The 20,652-nt window shown below is 47.1% G+C and overlaps 1 protein-coding gene and 1 long non-coding RNA gene across 3 annotated transcripts in view; one reads left to right on the top strand and one right to left on the bottom strand.

Moving 5' to 3' along the window:
- LOC103673477 overlaps positions 1 to 3,148 on the bottom strand; it is a 17,428-nt gene extending 14,280 nt beyond the window's left edge. The window contains exon 1 of the long non-coding RNA XR_571409.2: positions 3,011 to 3,148. This is a non-coding gene — a long non-coding RNA (uncharacterized LOC103673477). The remainder of the gene's footprint in view (positions 1 to 3,010) is intronic.
- RASGRP1 (RAS guanyl releasing protein 1) overlaps positions 3,016 to 20,652 on the top strand; it is a 79,156-nt gene continuing 61,519 nt past the window's right edge. Inside the window, exons 1-2 of one of the 2 annotated variants that reach the window (XM_040620446.1) lie at positions 3,016 to 3,122; positions 8,183 to 8,367. In XM_040620446.1, coding sequence (XP_040476380.1) covers positions 8,292 to 8,367 — 76 coding nt within the window. In that variant the 5' untranslated portion in view covers positions 3,016 to 3,122; positions 8,183 to 8,291. Of the gene's footprint in view, positions 3,123 to 3,571; positions 3,715 to 8,182; positions 8,368 to 20,652 lie in introns of those variants that run through there. The other variant, XM_040620445.1, reaches the window with a different exon arrangement.

Here is a 20,652-nt window from a genome sequence, read left to right as displayed (position 1 = left end):
GGGGGGGGGCCTCAAGGAGACAGAATACTGTCCATCATGGCTGGCCCATAGTCAGAGAGGCTCCCCGGGAGGTATGCCGCTGCATCCACGAGAAGATACCAAGGAGAAAGAAACGAGCAGGCGTCCCACCACAAGCCCCCAGCTCACAGGCACGGAGTGAACCGAGGCTGCTTCTCCTATGGGCAGTTCCTCTAGCCTTGGTCCGAGTGGAGCAGCAGCAGGAATTTCCAGGGCTCAGTGTGCTGTTGCATGGGACAGCCAGCACAACAGCAAAATAGTGAGGCCAGCACTCAGCAGGAGAGTGAAGGATGGTTCCAAGTTGGCTCCTTCCTTTCCCTCTCCATCTCTCGTCACTCTCCTCTGGAGCTGTGCGCCCCTAAATGTGGCAGCTGCGTCCTCACAGATCCATGTGGGGGCCTCAACTGGGACACTTCATGGTGTCCCCATTAGGGTGGGATTAACCCAACTCTGAAGTGGCAGCTCCTGGAAATCAAGAGTGTAAAATCGTGGTGTCTTTGTTCATTTGACTTGATTCCTGACTGCCTGTAAGCTCCTGTGAATGAGGATCTTGTCTCTCTTGTTCTCTACCCAATGCTCAGTGCCGAGGACAGCATCTGACACCAGTGAACATATCTGTAATGGATGAATAAATGTTAGGCAACAGAGTGGAAGCTGTGGTAGCCGATCGGTTCTCCAAGCACAAGCAGGCAGATCGTGAAAAGTGCGTTTGCACCCCTCTGCACCTGGGACGTAGCCGTGTACGTACCCTCCGGGGTGACTTGCCGGTCTGACGTGCTTTGGGTAAAACTGGGCCTTTGTGTGTTTACCAGCTGAAAAGAGATGGCAGGCGGAAGTGCACAAGCAATAGCACCGAGGCTTCCAAGGGCACTGGGCACAGCAATTACCAAGAGTGGCACGGTGCAACCGAGGAGGTCAGGTGCCTGGGAGGGCACAGCCAGAGGCTAGGCTGGACAGCTGAGGTCCAGTTGTGAAGGGGCACAACGTTGACGAGTTTGCACTTTATTCTGTAGGCGTCTGGGGATTCCTTGGCAGTTTGGAAGCAGCGAAATGATATGATCAGGTAACTCTGAAAGTGATACGAGAGAAGGCTCAGAGAGAGGAGGTCCTGTAATTAGGGAAGCCAATAACGAGTCTATTACACATGCTCAGATTCAGAGAAGCTGAAGGAAGCCGTCTGGGGTGACCAGTTGGAAATATGGGTGTGGATGTTAGATATTCAGACGGTTGGCTATTCAGACAGAGAGTCATATGGGTCCTGTTGAAGTTATGGAAGAAAATACAAACACCTAATCTGAGTAATGTATCATTTAGAAAATCTGATGAAAGCAGGTGTTTTATGTTTCAGAGGCTTCGCAGATACCCACCAAAAAGCCAAGTAAAAGGTCCGTGGACATCAGTTACGAATACCTGATTGAAAAGAGGAAGAATGACAGAGTCTGAAGGAATGAGCTCACCCAAGAAGTGGGCAGAGGAAGACAGTGGTCCCCTACTCTTCTCAACTGCTAGAGAGACGTTGACTACTGCCATCAGAGAGGTAGGAGAAGCAGAAGAGAAAACAAGAGAAAAGGAGAACTTTGTTCTTGAGGTCAGAGGTGCCTCAGACAACACCAGGAAGACTAACCACGTGGTAGAAGATGAAGAAAGAGATAAAGCTAACTTCTAATTTTTTTAGATGTTTGGAAAAGACAAATTACTTAAGTAGGAATAGCTAGAAAGCCTCATCAAAGAGCTGAGGGTGGGCCCAGACACAGAGTTAGGTGCATGCGGAATGCAGCGCTCTCAGGAAGCCAGAGAGAGATGCTTCCCAGGCAGAAGTAGGCCTCTTTCTTTAGAGAAACTCAACAAGACTCGATTATGGAATGAATAATAATTTCTATACTTATATCCATAATGGACTCAGATGTACAGGTGTGTGCAACTGCCCACATGTGTGTTTAGTATTGTGTGTACACCAAATAGCCTATTTATGTAGATAGGAACCCATAGTTTCATATAATTTTGCACTTACATAAAGGCATATTCATCCATTTAACATATATTCATAGGCATCTACAATATAGTATAGAAGAGTGTTACTATCTAATGTCTGTTAAATATCCACATATATATATGGCTGTGACTAGAACTTGGTTCTATTACCCAATGTTCATGAGGATTCTCTGGAGAAATTTCTTAGTGGTCTCACTCTTAAGAAAAGTTGACCAATCTGTTGAACAAAGAAAATTTTTTTTTTGTCTTGCATGTGACAGACATTGAATTTTATACAGAGCTCCCTTTTGAGCATGACTGCTAGAAATCTGAGAGACAAATTTTGGTCCCACTTGTAACCAAGTGCATTGGACTCTATGGGGTGCGTTTAAGGAAATGACTTTCACTTCTGGCTCCATTTTATGTGCCTTATTTTTCACTTTTTATTTCGCACACTTTTTGGTATGTTGTGTACCTTTGTAAGTTACCTTTGTAAGCTTCTTTTTCCAGGAGGTGGCATATAAACATGAAGAAATATAGAAATGAATCACAGAGGGAGACTTTAAGGTCCAGAACATTATGACTGGGAAGAGATCTATTATTGTGGCCAGAATTAAGGCATGTGACAAAGATAATGGGTGTGTTATTAGGACAGCCCAGCAGCGATTACAGGAGTCAGACAGATCTCAGCCCAGGTCACAGTTGTCTCTGCTGTTTACTAGTTGTGTGACGGGAGGCACGGTATTCTCTAAGCCGTAATTTTCCCATCCCGAAAACAGTGACCTCTCGGGATTTGGGGGGATGGCTTAAATGAGGCAGCTATAGAAAGCACTTTAGGACAAGGCACTCCAACAATTGGCTACTGCGATCATCACTGTGTTTTGGACAAGCCGAGCTAGAGCACCATTCCTGGCCCCGTCTGCTGTCAGAAAGTTCTTCCCACCCCTCCCCGCATCTCCCACACCCACAGACGCCAGGCAGCTGTCTCCCGCCAGATACGGATCACACCCCAGACGCGCACCTCCACACTCGCCGCCTCCCGCAGGGTGCGGGGCGCCAACCTCCAGCTGAAGTCCTGCAAATTGCTACCAAGAAGGCCTGGAAGGCGCAGGCTGAGGCAGAGCCACACCTGAGTTCGTTCTTACCCCGCCCCCGGCGGCGCTCCGATAGATACGAGGGGCCCTGCGAAGGGGCCAGGGGTCCCCGCGAGGCGGGACTGAAGCGCGGGGGGCCCCCTCGAGAGCCGCTCCGCGAAGCCCGTCCCTCGGGCCCGCACCTCCTCCGCGGCGCCCCCCGGAGCCTCCCCAGCCGTCGGCTCCCCTTCGGACTGGAGCGTGGGGCCGGGAGCGGCGGGCGGCGCCGCGGGGCGCTCGCGAGTGGTGGGGGCGGGTTTCGGAGAGGAGCCGGAGCGCGCCACACATTTCCTCCGCCGACAGCATCTGCGCGTGTCAGGTGGTTGGTGCGGGCGAGAGTGCGCGCGCGCGTGAGGGCGAGAGGGCGCGCGCCCAGAAACTTTGTGCCTGCGGGTGCGCCTCGGGCGGGCTCGCCGGCTCGGAGCGCGGCGGGTGGGCGGCCGGGGGCGGAGGGGCTCTGCGGGCGGCGGCGACGGCAGTGGCGGCGATGCGCCGCGCCCCGCCGAGCCCGTCCCGGCGCGCTAGGTGAGGCGGCCGCGGGAGCGCCGGCCGTGGCCATGGGCACCCTGGGCAAGGCGAGAGAGGCCCCGCGGTGAGTAGGGGCCCGGGCCCTCGGCGGCGCCAGCTTCCTCTCTTGGGTCGGGCGGCCCCTTGAGCCCTCTCGGGGGTGGGAAGTGGGGCGGACGACGTGGGCGCCTCCTTCTACGGGAAGTTGCTGTGCCGGGGTGCGAGCGGCGGCAGGCCAGGGCTCGGCTCGGTTCAGGTCCCGGGAGACCCGCGCGCTGGGCAAGTGGGGCAGGGAGCTGGGTTCTGCGCGCGGCGAGCTCCGGAGTTGCACGGATCCCCCCTTCCTCCCCCGGCTCCTCGGCGTCCGGCACCTGGGTCTCCCACTCGCGGACTTTCCGCAAAAGCCGCACCTGCTGCGGGCGCGGGGCTCGGGCAGCGCCCCCTGGCGGCCTCTCCTGGCCCTGCGGATCCGGGGCCGGGCCCAGAAAGGCCGGCCGCGTTTGCGGCGGCGAGCTCTCGGAGGTCCCCGAAACATACAGCCTTCTGGGGGGAAACTCTACCCCCTACCCCTCCCACTGCGATTCTAGAGAGATCCTGTTTTAGGAGGGTCTTGAAGATGAAGGAAGGGTGATAGTGCAAAGTCTCTTGGCAGGAGAAAGAGGCCTGGAGGGGCCAGGCAACTTTGAGTGTGTCCCCCTAAGAGCAGGGAGGGCCTGGGCACAGCATACCAGTTGTGCTCTGCCCAACTCCCTCCACGTGGACTCCGGTGTGACTGCGCCGTGCCCAGCCCGCACAGACAGGCCCGGGAGCGGCAGGAAGCTTTACCCTGCTGGACTTTCTGGAGCCGAAGGTTCTTGGCCCTTTCTGCACTCCCCGGACTAGGGGGTGTTTGCCCCGAGGTTACAGCACTGCACCTCCAGCTAGACTGGGGGGAGGGCAGGAGGCGTCGGTAAGTTGCACTGAGTCTATACTAGAGGGCTGAGGGAGAGGACAGGACTGGAAAGAATCCTCACCAGAAGCCAATTAAAGCCACCTTCCACTGCAGAGAAAGTTGGGGAAATCTGTGTTCTTGTCCTCCATTTCATCCCTTTCTCTTCTTGGATAGATTTCATAAAAAGTTCAACCCAAAAGTGTGCGTGTCCTCCACGGAGGCACCTGTGCCCTGGAGAGGATTTGACCTGAACCAGTTCAGAGTTTTGACAGCCTCCTGCGGCAAACCCCACGCGGCTGTGGCAGCTCATAGTCTCAGAAAACACCATCAAGTTAATCTGTACCTCTTGGCCTTTTTTTTTTTTTTTTTTTTTTTTTTTTTAATTTACAGGGGAACATTTGGCTACAATCCTTTAAAAGTATGCCTTTGGAGATTTAGACTGTTCTTTCTGTGGATTATTTAATACCCTTAGATATGCCTATAATGAAACATTTTATACATCCTTACCTACAGCCATTTCACCAGGAGAGAGAGTGGTTTGCAGGTTTGTCAGGAAGCAGCCAGTCAAGAGACTGCCAGCAAAAAGAGCAGAGTTTCCTAATTTATGGTGCAGATAACCCCATTTCCCCAGACCTCTCAGGTTGCAGTTTGGTTTTTAGTAGCCTCTCTTCTCCCTGGTGTCTCAGGCCCCGAGCCTCTGAGGCTCTCTGGCCTCCATACTCCCAGATTAGGTCTCTCACTTTCCCTTCCCCCCAACCTGAATACTCCCTTCACACTCCCTCTTTCTCCTTGAATCTCCCCTAGTCGCTCTTAATTCTGGTAAAAGCATCTACCTCTGAGAATCACCTTGGGAACCAAAGTGGTTTCCCTTATGGCTGACATTAGGAGACATGACTAGAATTAGAGCCAGGGCAGTTTTCGGAGACCTCAGTGGTCGATACCACCAACTGAGAGAGAGAAAATGGAATTTTCCCTGGATCCAACAGTTCAGAGACTGAAGTTAACACCTCCCAGCCCCAGGGGCAAAAGCCATATGTGGAGACCCAGCCTCCAGTAGCAGCTGCCTCCTCTGGGGGGGGGGGGGGGGGGACTGAGGAAAAGTAATGGGGAAGGCCTAAGAGAAGAAGACTCCTCCTGAGAAGGACTTCATTTTCATCTTTCCCCGCTTTGCCTTGGGTGGAGGTCTTCATGGTGAACAGGCAGCAATGAAGGCAGAGGCTGACTGTTTCCACTGGACCCCCAGCACCAGGTTTAGAGAGTTGCCAGTACTTTTAGGAAGGGAAGGGAGCCTGGTTGGGGAGCAAGGCCTGGGGCACAGGAGGCCTGGCCTCTATCAGTCTCCGCACTAGTGGCCAGTGGCATTGCCCTTCTGAGTCTGGATCTCCCCACGTATATATGGAACTGGAAAATGACCCTGAAGAGTCTCCCGGCTCTGGGGTCTGAGGATTATTCCAGGGGCCTGCAGGAGGAAGAAGGCCTGAGATTCAGCCTTTAGGTTAGCAGCTGCGCTTTGGGAGGATTTTTTGTCCTGAATTTTCTAGCCCCTCTGTGACCGTCTGCTTGCTGATTCTTGTGCAGCGAAGGGTGCATGGTTTCAGGCCCAGTAAATATTTATTAAATAAAGCCAGAGAGGCACCAGGTACAAATCCCAGATCTAGCACATACGAGCTGTATAGCCTTGGCTATGTCCCTTAGAGGCTTTTCCATTCAGTTTCAACTTCATGAAATGGAGATAAGATCTTTCTGGGCTGTCAGCTTTAAAAACCATTTAAATCCCCAGTACAGTGCTTGCCATATCATAGGTTCTCAACTGATTATGCTCATTATTTTCTCTTGGTTTCAGATACTGATCTGATAACTGGGGTTATCACAGGACCTGGATAAAAATCAGTAATGGTCAGAAACTTGATCTTTCAGAACTCACTTCCTTGGCTTGGGAGATTCTCAGAAGCCAGTCGTTGATGCAGTTCCCGTAGGCTCACCCCAAGTCAAAAGCAGAGTCCAGTGGCCACTGCTAGATAGCGCCCTGGAGCCGGTTTGAAACAGAGCTCAAAAGGCATGGTCTTCCTTCCACTAGTCTGGCTGTGGACTGAGAGTGGCCCAGAGTTCAGGACACTGTCTTTTAGCTGGTTTCCCAAAATCCACGTGTGCCCCAGCATTTTATTTTGATCTGAGTGTTTCAGCTCCTTCTGGATGAGATTCTTTCGTCTTGGAGCAGCCTCCCCCACCCCTCCGCCTGGAACTGGTTCTCTCTCCTCTAAGAACATCACACTTCCTAGGCTTGACACCCACAGGACACTTGAGATTTATAGAGTTGTCTTTTCATGGTCTAGGTCTGATTCTGCAACTAGATTTTTGAATTAAGGAACTTCTCGTTCACCTTTCTACAACAACAGGAACTAACATAATGAGTATGTTTTACAGTTTACAGAGACCCTTCACATAGACTCTCTCACTGCGGTCCCCTGCCCCTCTGGCCTATCCCAGTGTCTTATAGAGTGAGCACTTCTTAAATGATGCCGTTATGTGTTTATCAAAATACAGAGTGAGTAGCTAAAGTTAGGGATCTGAGGTACATTTTTTTTTTTTTTGGGTCTCCTCTTTGGTAGTAAACTGTGAAATAACCAAAGCCACAGAATTAATTATATGTTCAAAGAAGTTACCAGAAACAACACCCATCACTATTAAACCTGAAAAGATTATAGATATGTATCTGTGTGTGTGTGTTTAAATGGGAAGGAAAGTAAAATGCTTAGTTAACTTTTATATATCCTATTGCAAACAACTTGACCTGTACTGTTGAGGTCAGGACCAAAGATAAAGCTAAGTGAGAGTGGGTGAGGGTGCCCTCTTAGACTCCTAAGCCATTTCCAGATCCAGACTTGTCCTTCTACATTCAGTTCTGGCATACAGTTCCCTTTAGTTCTGCTTTTTTTTTTTTTTAATCAGTAAGGACTTAATAGAATGATATTTAGTGGTGAAAATGACTCAGTGATTGCCTATATTATCAGCAATGAAAAACAGAATCTTAAATTCCAAGGTTCGTGAGAAAGGCAGGATTAGCTTAAAATCCAAACACCACCACCATAAATCTTCTCCCCTGCACACGGGTCCTTAGTCTTCAACTTCTCCCGCAAAGTCCAGAGGTATTTCTGGGGCTACCTGGCCTTCCGTAGCATCTCTGGTATGGCTCAAGATGAATGAATTTAGCTGAAGATGAGACCGAATTAAACAGTTCTTCAGAACCAAGTCAGTGGGCCCCCTGCTGAAATCCGTTATTGCTAGGAGCTAAGGACTGCCAAGAGGGTCTTGCCTCTGCCTCTCCCCTTCAGGAGCTGGAGCCAGCAGGCCAAAGCAATTCCAGCCCCACGACGAAGAGCCCTCTTGCAGCCCTGAAATCTCACCTCGTTATTTGCTTGGGAGATATCTCTTTAACAACCAGCCAGTCCATTGGGTGCATTTGCCAAGTGGGAGGGGTATGTCTTCTATCAGCCCAACTCTCAGGATTAATTGTCTTCTCTCTACTCCTTTCCTGTCCAATCTGCCTTCAGCGCTTGGAGCTGCCAGTCTGCGTGTCCCCTGGCTGCTCGGCTCGCACTCACTGCCACCTCTTTTTCCCCAGGAAACCTTCTCATGGCTGCAGAGCTGCCACTAAAGCTAGACTAGAGGCGAAGCCAGCAGGCAGCCCCGTCCCCTCCCATCCCAGCCTGGCCCAGATCACCCAGTTCCGCATGATGGTGTCTCTGGGACACTTAGCCAAAGGAGCCAGCCTGGACGATCTCATCGACAGCTGCATTCAGTCTTTCGGTGAGTTGGCTAACTGCCCACATGCAGAAAAATCTATTACTTTGTTCTTCCCTGAAAAGTTGCTTTGTGGAATAGCAACCTAGATTGTATTTTGGCTTTAAAAATATCTTTTGAGCCTTTGAAATGTTGGAGACCGTGTGCAGTGCCTATGGCACATGACTGCGTGGGTGTAATAGGTCGTGATGAGAGGTGTGATTTCAAGTGAGAAGAGTTACCGGGGAGAGTTCGCATTTCCATTTTTCTTAGGACGGAGGTTTTTCTCGTGATGAAAAATCTCATAAAATGCTGCTGTGCCTCTGGTGCTTGGACATTTTTCTGCCCTTGTGTTCTTAGGGTGCACGAAGGCTCGGTCCCACGAGCAAACAGTTATCAAACAGGAATTTGAAAGCCTTTGGGTCATGTGGACAGCAAAGTTTCATAATTCCCCTTACAATGGAGGGTAGTTGTGGTGGACTAGGGAAGGACAGGTTAAAGCCAGAACAGCTGTGACTGGAAGATACTGGTTAGTAAGTATTGTGATTGAAGGTCAAGGATCTGGGAAATGAGCAGACAGACGCACACTGACAGTGAATTATCTAGAACGCTGCACGCTGTTATCGCCGTCCTCAGCGTGAAGGATGCACCACTTAGGGTAGCTCACAAGCAGTTATCTGCAAAGATGCTCCGTTGTTTTTTTTTTTTTAATTTTATAAGCACTGTCTTTTTGGGGATTGTTATTTGGGAAAGAGTGATTGGAAAGTACTAAATATTGGCTCTGCTCCAAAAAAGGAATGGTTAAAATTGATGGAGAATTTGTAGATTTCCAGCATCCCTGTCCCCTCTCTGTGCCCCCTTTGAGTGCCTCTGTCTCCCACCGTGAAGTGGATGTGTGCACGCGGCTCAGCTCCGAAGCGCCTCCCCAGCCCAGGCCCTCATGGAGCCTCCTGGGGAGTGTAGGGGAGGCTCGACCAGACCCCAGGCAGCACGACCCATAGATGGGTTAGATTCGGAACGAGGCATTATTAGCTGGACATGTGTACTGCTCGGTCAGACCTTATTTATCGAGTTAGGAAAGATTTGACTTTTAGGGATACTCATTTAGTATACTCCAGTACGACATTGAATAGTTCTGATGGTTTCAACATTGGTTTAAAGCACTGGTCCTCAAATGTTAGTGCAGAATCACATGGAGGTGGTTTTTTTTTTTTTTTTTTTTAATAGATTGCTGGACCCTGCCCCCAAAGTTTCTGCTCTGGCGGGTCTGGGGTAGCACAAGAATTTACATTTCTAACAAGTTCCCAGGTGATGCTGATGCCGCTGATCCAAGAACCCACTTTGAGAACCACTGCTTTATTGTTGTAGACTTTTTTTTTTTTTTTTTTTTTTTGTTTTTTTTTTTTTTTTAAAGATTTTATTTATTCATGTGACAGAGAGACAGCCAGCGAGAGAGGGAACACAGCAGGGGGAGTGGGAGAGGAAGAAGCAGGCTCATAGCGGAAGAGCCTGATGTGGGACTCGATCCCGGATCGCCAGGATCACGCCCTGAGCCGAAGGCAGACGCTTTAACGACTGCGCTACCCAGGCGCCCTCAAATTTTAATTAAATTTCCATTTGCACTCTAATCTTTCAGTTACGAATTACTTTGGGAGCAGAGTGAGTGATTTTCTATTCTTAAATAGTTTTAGAAAACACACAGGCAAGGAGGTGAACTAGAAGTTGGGAGGCTGGTGGGCATATGGCCGTGAGCAGCCTTGTTCGTTGTGTGCTTTACTTTCAGCTCGTTCCCCCTGGAATAGACTGCAAAGTTCCTCACAGAGTCTTGGGAGGCATACACACTAGTCTTTCACAGGGCACTGCGGACTGTTTCAGAAATAAAGATTTTTATTCTTTCTCCATTTCATTGTTGAGAAAACAGGGACGGAGAAATGGTATTTATCATGCTTTCTTCCTCATGTGCCAATCTAGCACCTGCGGGCTGAGGTCAAGGCTGTTTTCCTAACCTTCCAAGTATCATGACATCAACCTGAGAAATCCATGACCAGTTCTGAAGTCCTTCCCCAAAAGAACCAAGCCTAATCCACCCCCCTCAACAACTCCTACAAGGGCAAAAGATGCATTGTTTTCTGGAATATGTTGATCTGAAAAGAGTATGTTAACATCCCAAAGCTGTAAAAGTCCCATTGAGTCCAGTAATCTTTCATCCACTCTCAGGAAGCCTAGATAAAGTCCCTCATTGCATCTGACACAGGCTGGGCCATGCACAAGGGGAATTACAGTGACCGGACAGACCGCTGTTCTTTATTAGAGCTTGGAAGAGCTGAGAGTTGCCCTGCTCAGGAAACAATAGATCCACGAGGCAAGCCGTAATAACCTAAGGTGTGCAGGAAGAGCAAATGCTCTATACACGTGGAGTCTGAGGAAATTCACTTCCCGGGTGAGGCCAGAGTAGGGAGAACAGCCACTGTTGAAGCAGTGGGAAAGTCAGATCGCGAGGTTTTACATAGTACGTACTACACAGTTTCATACCGCAGAAATTTATATGAAAGAGGTGAAAAAGAAAAGACACACCGCGTCTGAAGGGAGCGGGAGATGCACCGTGATTTTGGGTCCTGGGTTGTCGCGGCCATGTGTAGTGGGGGAGGGGAGCGGAGCTGGGGATCGATAGCAGCCCTTGACAAAGAACAGTCCGGGGCAAAATGCCTGCTTGTGCGTCTGCAGGTCTCCCCAGAGGTGATCTGAAAATAGTACAGGGCGAGCCTCGTGTTTCTCTTCTAACCTTATCTTACTGGTGGTTTTCTCAGCTTGGTACCGAAAAGTTTTACTGTAGTATAAAGCAAATCTAGCTTAGCTTTTTGTTAATGAGTTTAGATGCCTTCTCATTTTAAAACCTGTGAAAAGAGGGAAAGAATACAGAAATGTGGGGAAACTGTTTTGTTTTTTGGTAATCTCACACTTGAGACTCTGGCTTCAGCCACCCTCCCACCAACTTGGAGAGAAAAAAAAAAGGGGGGGGAGCCTTTTTTTTTGAACATTTAGACGAATTCGTGAATTTACGTTGTCCTGCCTTGTCAGCCTCACCTTCATGCAGGTGCTTTGAATTAGCTGCAGCTGGGCTGTCTGGCATGGTAGCCATTAGCCAGATGTGGCTATTTACATATACATTTCAATTCATTAAAATTAAAATCACGCGTAACAGGTAGTGCCTCCCGGAAGCCTCACTAGCCGTATTTCAAGCGCTCGACAGCCACAGGTGGCGGCCGCTGCTGGACAGAGTCATGGGGACTGTTTCCATCAGGGCAGAAAGCCTGCTGGACAGTGCTGCACAGGGCGGATGGTTCACTTGGAGGGGAAAAGCAACAGAGAGACCGCCTGGAAACTACGGGATTTGCATTTTTCTAGCATCTCTAGGTAATAGTCTGAATACTGTCAAAGGCATCATGGACAGTTGGATTTAGCATCTTTACTGATGCCTCTCTAATATTATTGACCATTAATTACCACCCTACTGTTCTCAGAGGAAGGACTTATTACAGTGCTTTTAAGGGTGGGTGACCAGCACATACAAACTAAGGGTACTCTTGAAGGCCTCCAGCGAGTCTCCCATTGTCACAGACAAGGTTACAGACCCGTGATGAGAAACTCAGAGCCTTGAGTCATAGTTCACTGCTTCAACCATGAGACACCCCACTCCCACCTTGTCTTGTAGTCAGAGGTCATGCTTTACCTTCTCGGTGTATTATTGCTTGTTAATCTACTCTTCAGCTGAGCATAACGAGGCAAATCATCACAACCTGGTGCATTTATGTCAAACATGTGAATCACACCATCTGTTTCAGGGACAGAAAAGACCTATGAGATCATCCGGTTTTTAATATTTTCACTTTTTAAGAGGGCTGCCAGCATTTGGGGCCAAACGGAAGGCTTCACATATCCAAATTCACAAAACTCTTCCCTCGTTCCCTTCTGCATGCAAGACAGCTTTCAACAGCATCAGAAAGAAAGCTGCAAACGTGTCCCAGAAAGGGACCCTCAGCAAGGAGCCCTCCTGCTCCCAGGTGGGGTGTAGGAGGACATTCAGTGTCTTCGTCGTACCTGTGAGTGTGAAGGGAAACACAGCTCAGCTAAGATCTTGTATTTATAGAGGGCTGTTTATTTTTTCTTGGAGTTCCATATGTATTGGTTTTCTTTTAAACTCAACTCTGAAATCCGCAGGTCAGGTGGTAGGAGAAGATAAATTGAGCCTCTGAGGATTGAGGCAATTTGCCTCACGCCCCTAGTCTCGAGAGAAAACGTGCTGCTCATGTGCTTTTTCCTCTGTCCCCAACAGCCACTTGTGACCTGAGCTGGGGTATGCTCAGACCCCTCGCCTAGGAAGGCCTCCCTTCGTGCAGGCAGTGCAGAACAGGCCTGAAGCCTGTGCCCACATTCTGCAGGGCTGGTCTCCCCCAGATGAGAAATTAAATTCCATTCAATATGAGAAATATTCATTGGACCCCATGTATGTATATCTACCTGAAATTCTGTCTTGAACAAAGCGTTAATTAAAATTACCGTAGGCATTGTACTAATGCTATACACAGACCTCCCAAACTAATGGGTATATTTTCTGCACCATGGAACATTTAGATATTGAAAGCATTTTATAGACCTCAGCTTATTACGAGCAAAACCCTACACCCACTGTCTATCATTGGAGCCAAAGAAGGCAATCACACATTTGTTGGGACCACACACAGTTCCCTCTGTGGCAAAGGGAGGGCGAGGTATTCCTCACCACTCTGCAACTTAGAGTCTGTGCACCAAAGTGAGGTGCCCAGAGGCGACAAGGACACAAGACCAGAAGCCCAGGGCCATGATACTGAAGGATACTCAGACCCAAGAATGGGCAACTCCAACGAATAGAGCCAAGTGTCAAGAAGGGGCTCAAAGCCCTGTCTGTTGTGGATGACAGGTCCTCTGTGAAGAAGACCAGAGCTGACCCAGTAGCCTCCTCAGTGGAACCCCCAGTTGCTGGGGTGTCACATGTAAAGAGTGGTCTTTGGGGCACCCACGTTGTAAGGCTTTGAGGCATCAGAGCAGCTGCCAGGCATGACTGTTGTAGCCCTCTGGAGGGAAGCAGCATTCTGTGGTCAAGATGCTCTTTATTCTAAGGAGTGTCTTTGCTGCATCTTCGACAGGCTGGCAGCACCCCGTGCCCCAGCCTGACATGTCTGCCCTGTCATGGGTGTGAGGTACAGTGATTGCCAGGCTGGAGAGAGGCGGAGGTGGGAGATCCCCTTCACTCTAATCTGTGCTGTCCTATGTGGTGTTCACAGCAGTCCTTCCTCTGTGATAGAGAAATGTCAGTGCGTAAGCTTGACAGTGTCTCTGGAATCCTGAGCATTTTAGTTCGGTAAGTCCATCCAGAGAGATAAGGGTTACTGCTGAGAGACAGACCAACAGACAGGCAGACGGTGGCTGAACACTTACTGTGGGCTCTGTAGGGTGCTGGGCCTTTACCTGAACTGGGCCCGTGAGTCTTCACAACAACCCTATAAGGTGGGTATTATTTTGCTTTTTTAATGAATAGGGTGTTAAAGGTCAGGAATGTTCCATAGCCTGTGGAAAGAGGCCCCACCTCATTAGTGGGAGAGCTGCTGGGATCTGAACTCTGGTTGGCTTAGCTCTGAGGTTCTTGTCCTTTCTAGTCTACCAGAGAGTCTCCAACGTGAACGTGAGCAGTAATCATCAGGGGGTGTGTTCATTCAGATTCTTGAAGGTCAGCTCCAGAGATTTTTCCTTCAGCCCAGTGTCACTATGGTTTTGAGGGAGGTGACCCATGAATTAACTTTGAGAATTACTGTTCTCTCGGGCACTTGCCAGCCCTTCCCAGTTGTGCAGACTGCCTTCAGAACTTCCTGCCTGTCAGTCGTTTGGCTGTGGAAGTAAACAATGTGGGCGTCCGTTACAACTACACTTGGGTTCTTTGCACTCAAAGGCAGGATTCCTCGTCTGCATTTCCACCTGTAAGCCACCCTCCGACCAGTGTCCTGGGTGCTTTAGGGCCTTGCTGCCTGTTGTGCGCTTGTTCCCCAGAGGTCAGCGGCCTGGAGGTAGTGGCTGTGCTGGGAAGCAGGAGAGGTGCTTCGTCTAAGTACTTCCCCAAAGTGCCACTTTTCCTGCAGATTTTTTAAGGCCACATGTTGACACGAAGGTTATTAAGTCCATGGTGGAAACACAGTAGGAAATGGTGTGAAAGCAAACGCACTGTCATCAGCCGTGATTGGGCAGAGGCCAGTGGAGGGCCCACCCCCAGGCCCGCCTCCTGCTGTCGGGACCTGCCCTCTCCTGCCTGGAGCAGTTCTGGCTGCTGGACGGTGCGCCTTGTCCCGCGGGTAGTTTGGGCTTCTCGCTTCGCGGGCACCACGGTCGTTCGGCGCTGTTAGGTTCCTGAAAGTCTTAACCTGCAAAAGCCGTGTTACATTTTCAGGAGATTTTAAGCCAGTTGTTAGACACAACCACCATTAAAACTTAAATTATGTAAACTTAAAATTATGTTAAACATGAAGGTAAGAAGTCCCCGAACTCCTCGTTCCCTCACGTAGGACCACATGTTGCTATTCTCCGTGCTCTCGAGGTTTCGCCTGTTGTAGCCCCACCGTACGGATGCCCCGGGCGGTATGCTGCGGTGTGTGCGCCTCGTCCTGCCTCATGTTCTGTGAAATCGCGCGAGTAGCTGGAGCTTGCCCGGGTCGGCAGTATTTACACCCCGGGAATAGACGAACGCTGCTCATCAGGGCTCCTGTGGAACCTTCTGGCCGGAGAGGCGATTGTGGGCTGTTTCCCAGCACAGCAGCTCCTCCCAGCCGCAGGGGGCGCTCCCGCAGCACAGCGTCTGTGGCAAGGGGAGCTGAACACCGGAAACGGGACTTTGTATCACCTAATTAGGGGAACGTCAGTGAAGTTGAAAATTTGTCTTAAAGTGACAGTGGAACTTAAAAATTCAGGGAGTCTCATTCTGCAGTTGAAGCTGTTTTTGTTTTTAATTTACCTCCTCTAAAAATTCTCCATCGTTAAACTATCCCTTCCCTCTGACCAGCCAGTCCTCAGGTTTGTGACCTCTGTCGTTCGTGTATTATATGCGGTCTCCATCTGTATAATCATTTGCCTCCATTTCCCACTACGTGGTAACAGGTCCTAATGATATATGCATAACCAAGCTTCTGTTGAGTATGTTTTCATAAGTTTGTTTGCTAACTGTATTTCTAATTGTGTGGACTGTTCATATCCTTTACCTATTTATCACTCACTATTTAATGTTCTTATTATTAGAAGTTTGCGGAAGCTTTTTATATGATAAAGCTATTGGCTCTTTGAATACCATTTGCTATCGACATTTCCCGCCCCCGCCACCCCATTTCTATTTTTTATGTCAGTTTTGGAATTTTAATGTTTAGAAATTTTACATTTTTATGTAGTTAAGTTTGTCCTCATTTTTTAGATCTTTTCCTTTATAAACTGTAAACTTGAAAAGAATACCTATTACAGAGATTTAGTGAATGTTCCATTGTCATTTTAATCAAAGTTTTAACCAAAGTAAATCCATTGTATGATAATAGTTACAATCCCACTCTTGTGGGTGATCAATGAAAGTTTGTCAGTAGGTTTTTGCCGAAGAAAAAGAAGCCTCCAGTTTTGTTTCTGAGACTGTCGTTGGCTTAAAACCAGGGAGCTTGGACTTTGTAACTCAGAGCCTCAGTTTCCCCTTACTATGATGGTATTGAAGTGATTTCTGATATTGACAGGGTCTGGGAGAAGGTGTCATGTGGTCTTGATCATGAATGACGTTGGATGTGAATTTGAAGAAAGCCCTTTACAAATTTATATATTGAAAGAAAGTACTTTTGATCTCTTTGAAGTACCCTTAGGGTGGAGACTTAGATAACCAACCAAATCTAAACCCATTTCTCCTAAATTATTAATATAGAGTGAGTCTATTGTTCTTACATTTTTTTTTATTGCGGTAAAAGAAAACATACATAGCATAGAATGTACCACTTACATAGGCCTTTACAATATTATTTTAGTAGTAGTTAACTTTTGAGTATATACTGTGAACAACATGGTCTTCATATTAATACATCTTAGATACATATTGTCACTTAATCTGCACCCTTTTATCTGTTCTTATATTTACAAAGAACTAACTGTAACTCAGCCCTCAGGTTTACTTTTTAAATTTTAATAACTTTAAAAATCATTCATGCTCACAACAGAAAATTTAGAAAACACAGCCTAGCAGAAAGAAGAAAATCATGTCATCCATTCCATCACCAAGAGCAAGATAAACGCTACTAACATTGTTTGGCGTATCTCCCTAGATTCTCTTCTGTGCCTGTTTACAGGCACTACAATCGGGGTAACCTTTCCATGGTAGATTCACCGTAACTAACTCTTTGTTTTCCATCATTCACATTTTAAACAGTCCAATCTTACAATCAATACTAGTATTTGTAAAGAGGCATGCTCGCACACTGAGTTGCTGTTCAATCCTAAAATGGATTTTTAAGAAATGATTCCTGCACAATCCCTTCAAATGTGGGACATAAAAGTAGAGGTTGTCTGGCAACTAAAATGAGTCTTTAATGAGGAATTAAAGGCATTCCAAGAAGAGTAGCTACTCCTTCATTTCTAATGCTAAGTGCTAATTATAATAACCATGGCTGACCATACTTGTAATAAATCAAGGAAACAAACAAAAAACTGCTTCCATTAACTCGAAATTCTAGATGTGTTTGTTTTATCTTAATGCATAGAGAAAGTCAGATGGCTTTTGTTGAAGAGAAACTTTACTTTCAGAAATGTCTTTATTAATAAACTTTCTGAGGGAATCTTAAGAAGTAGCAACTGGGAAAGATACATCGAAGAAATAAAGATGCTACAATTTGGTTCATTTCCGATTCTTCTGCAGAGTGAAAGAGGTGGTGGACGGTGGTGTGGCAGAGGCCAGGTTTGAGTACTTTGGTTTTTTTCCAGAGAGTAGTCTTGGGGAGATATTGCTGAGGTTCTTACCAAAGTCTTCAAGCAGATGGTACTGCCAGGAGGGAGCTCGGTTTGAGGGACACCAGGGATTCATTTAAATGGACAAAAGAAGTGGGAGCCAGAAGCGCTGTTCTTGGCGGAGGAGGGAGAAGCAGAGATTGCCAGTTTTATAGTGAAGGAGAAAATGGTCTAAGCAGAGTAGTCAGGTGCTCAGAGATGAAGTCATCTGGGAATTTCTGGGGTGGAGGAGCAAAGGTAGCCACGTCTGGCTTCCCTTCACTGATCTCTCTGAACCACCTTCCAGGACTTGTTTTTGTCATCTTGCGAACAGCCGCATTTTAAGGGGGCACCCAGGGCATTTAGGAGGCCAAGAAATGTTGTAGCTTTAGCATTTATGAGTCTATTGTGTTAGACTGGAGAACAGCCTAGGGAGCAGCCTTAAATCTGATGAGCAGGTAATCATTTTGGTGAATTTGGCATCCAGTGTGTCAATGCCAGGTGCATAGAGGCTTTTTCAGCTCATCAGCATCATGGGTGCAGATTTACTCCATCCAAACCTGCTTTGGTGGGTTCACCATTTACTTCTACTCCCAGGTAGTTGAGGTCATACAGTGAGTCCCTCCAGCTTCTGACGTGCTGCTTCCCAGAACCTAGCTGGAGTACTCATGCTGCTGGCTGCCAGGCTCTTCAGTTATTGCCAAGGATAAGCAGAGTGCCTGGTCTCAGTGAGTGACGCTGGGGTTCACCTGTTTGGTTCTGCTTTAAGCCCCAAAGAAAGAGCTCCCCACACTTACTATGCCTGTGGTTCCCCGACCTTGTCTGACCTAGTGGCTTTGAGGCCTGTTAGCTGCTCAGCAACCACCATCGTCTACCTGAGATGGACTTAGCTTTAGTTACCTAAGAAAGTGTGCCCCCAAAATGGCAGGAAATGTGGTGGAGGACCCTCTCGATTAAAGAGACTGAAGGGACACTTCAGTCATAGTGTGTGAATATTTTTTTCTAAAAAATGTGTGTATATATGTATACCTACACACATATACTGATAATTATATTACATTAGTATATGATTATTTGTGTTTGGAAATTGGTATGCTGACTGGGTAGTCCATGATATTATGGAATTACTATTCATTTTGGTTTAGGCATGTTAATGCATTTTTTTCTTAAGAGTCCTTATTTTTAAAAATATATACGGAAATAGTTACTGATGAAATATCATGTTTGGGGTTTGTTTTAAAATAATATGAGACAGAGAAGTCAGTGGGGTACACATGGACCAAAACTGGCCATGTCCTGGTCATTGTTGAAGCTGGATTAAGTCCATAGAGGTTCTCTACTTTGCTTTACCACTGTGGTATATGCTTATTGTTTTCCATGAGATCTTGGGGCTCCTGCTGGCTCAATCCGAAAAGCATGTGACTCTTGATCTCAGGGTTGTGAGTTTGAGTCCGACGTTGGGGATAGAAATTACTTAAAAGTAAAATCTTTTTAAAAAATAAAAAATAATAATTTTCCATAAGATCTTAAAAAGAAAAGTGTCTTCAAACCTAAGAAAAATAGATGATTAAGAACTACAGAAAATTCAAAGGCATGTATTCTAATTTTCTTGGATGATGAAATAAGAGTATCAAGCTTGTATTAAAGAGAGAAGCAAAGAGTAAAGAATAAGAATGGGATACTTTGGTTCCATACTGAAATAATTTATTCATGTCCTACACTTGATTTTCCCCATTACATTCAACGCATTCCCTATTCAACATGGAGACGTTGAATGTCTGGTATCCAGAAAGACAAAAAAATAAAACTAAAAACTTTAATCTTCAGTCCCACCATCAGTAAGTAAGTGAGACAATGTAATACTCTCTTCCCCACCCCACCTCACCCCACACACACCCAGGTTTGATCTGGAAAATGCCATGGTTGTGGCATAGCCTGATCTCGGCAGGGCAGTGAGCAGATTACAGAGGGGGCCGTGGGAGACCACACAGCATTCAGGGTCTTTGGAATCTACTGCTGACTCTACCACTTATCAAATGTTGACCTTTGGCAAGTTATTTTGCCACAGTTTTCTCATCTACGGAATGGATGATAATGGTGAAAAATTGTAAAGGTTTTAGTTTGGTTGGAAACTAAATATGGTCGCCTTAGTAGAAAGCATTTACATAAAATATTATCAAAATGCCATTACATTGTAGATACTCAAAAATAGTAGCAATCATTATTACTATAGATTTGAATGTTAGTGTATCATTCCCTCAGATTAATGCAAACTGCCAAGGGAACCAAACCCACATTATAGAGATACAGGATGGAGATACCTGGCCGGAATGGCTGTGTCAAAGACATCACCAGGATGTTGACATACTGGATAAGCAGGTATGAGCCTAGTAGATACTCCTGTATATATTTTAAAATTTTACTTGAGTTTAAGCTATATTAATATATGTTGAGTAAATCCGGCCCAAAAAAGGGATTCTCTTGTTTTTCAAAGTATTACGGCAATGACAGAAATCCAACATGAACTATCTTACGGAATTTATTAGAAGGAATGCAGATAGTTCACATAACCAAAGCACAGGAGGAGTCTCGGTGCGTGTGCAGGCCTTGGGAACATCTGAAATGAGAGACTAGAACAGCATCTGGAGACACGAGCATGTCTCTGTCTCTCTCCCCTCGCTCTTCCCCCTCTTCTCTCTCTGACCGGCTTCTCTCTGCTTGTCAGTTAATCATTCTCTTTCACTGAAGATCTGTTTCCTTGATGGACAGGAAATATGGTACTAACAGCTGCAAATCTTACATCTCTTATCAATAGAGATTTAATTCCCCCCCCCAAGTTCAACGAAAAAATTTGCCAGGGACGAACTTTGATTGGTTCAAATTGAGGCAGGTGGCTAGCACTTGAGCCCATTACCTATGGTCACAAGGGTGGAGTAATTTAAGAATGGAGCACTGCTGACTAGAATCACAGGAGTGAAGTTGGGAAGTAGTGTTTCCCAAAGGAAGGCTGGTGTTCTGGGCACACGAAACAATATCTGTCTGTTGCACCAAGATCTGACCAAACACTGGACTACAAAGTGTTACTAAATTCAGGCTTAGTCCCTGGGTCTTAGGATAGGAACAGAATGCTAGAGAGAGGACAGAGGAGATAAATAGTTAAGAAATGATACAGAAATAGAATCTATGAGGATATAGATGGCAGCACCGGAAAAGAAGACAAATAAGAGTGGCTTGTTCTAATTTGTCTTAACAGCGCTAAGCATATGTTTGTCCTGATAGCGTTAAGCA

The sequence above is a fragment of the Ursus maritimus genome, unplaced genomic scaffold (assembly GCF_017311325.1).
Source record: "Ursus maritimus isolate PB19 unplaced genomic scaffold, ASM1731132v1 scaffold_35, whole genome shotgun sequence".
In the NCBI taxonomy this organism is placed as follows: Eukaryota; Metazoa; Chordata; class Mammalia; order Carnivora; family Ursidae; genus Ursus; species Ursus maritimus.
Note: the sequence above shows the minus strand (reverse complement) of the source record. Positions and strands in the feature narration are given on the sequence as shown.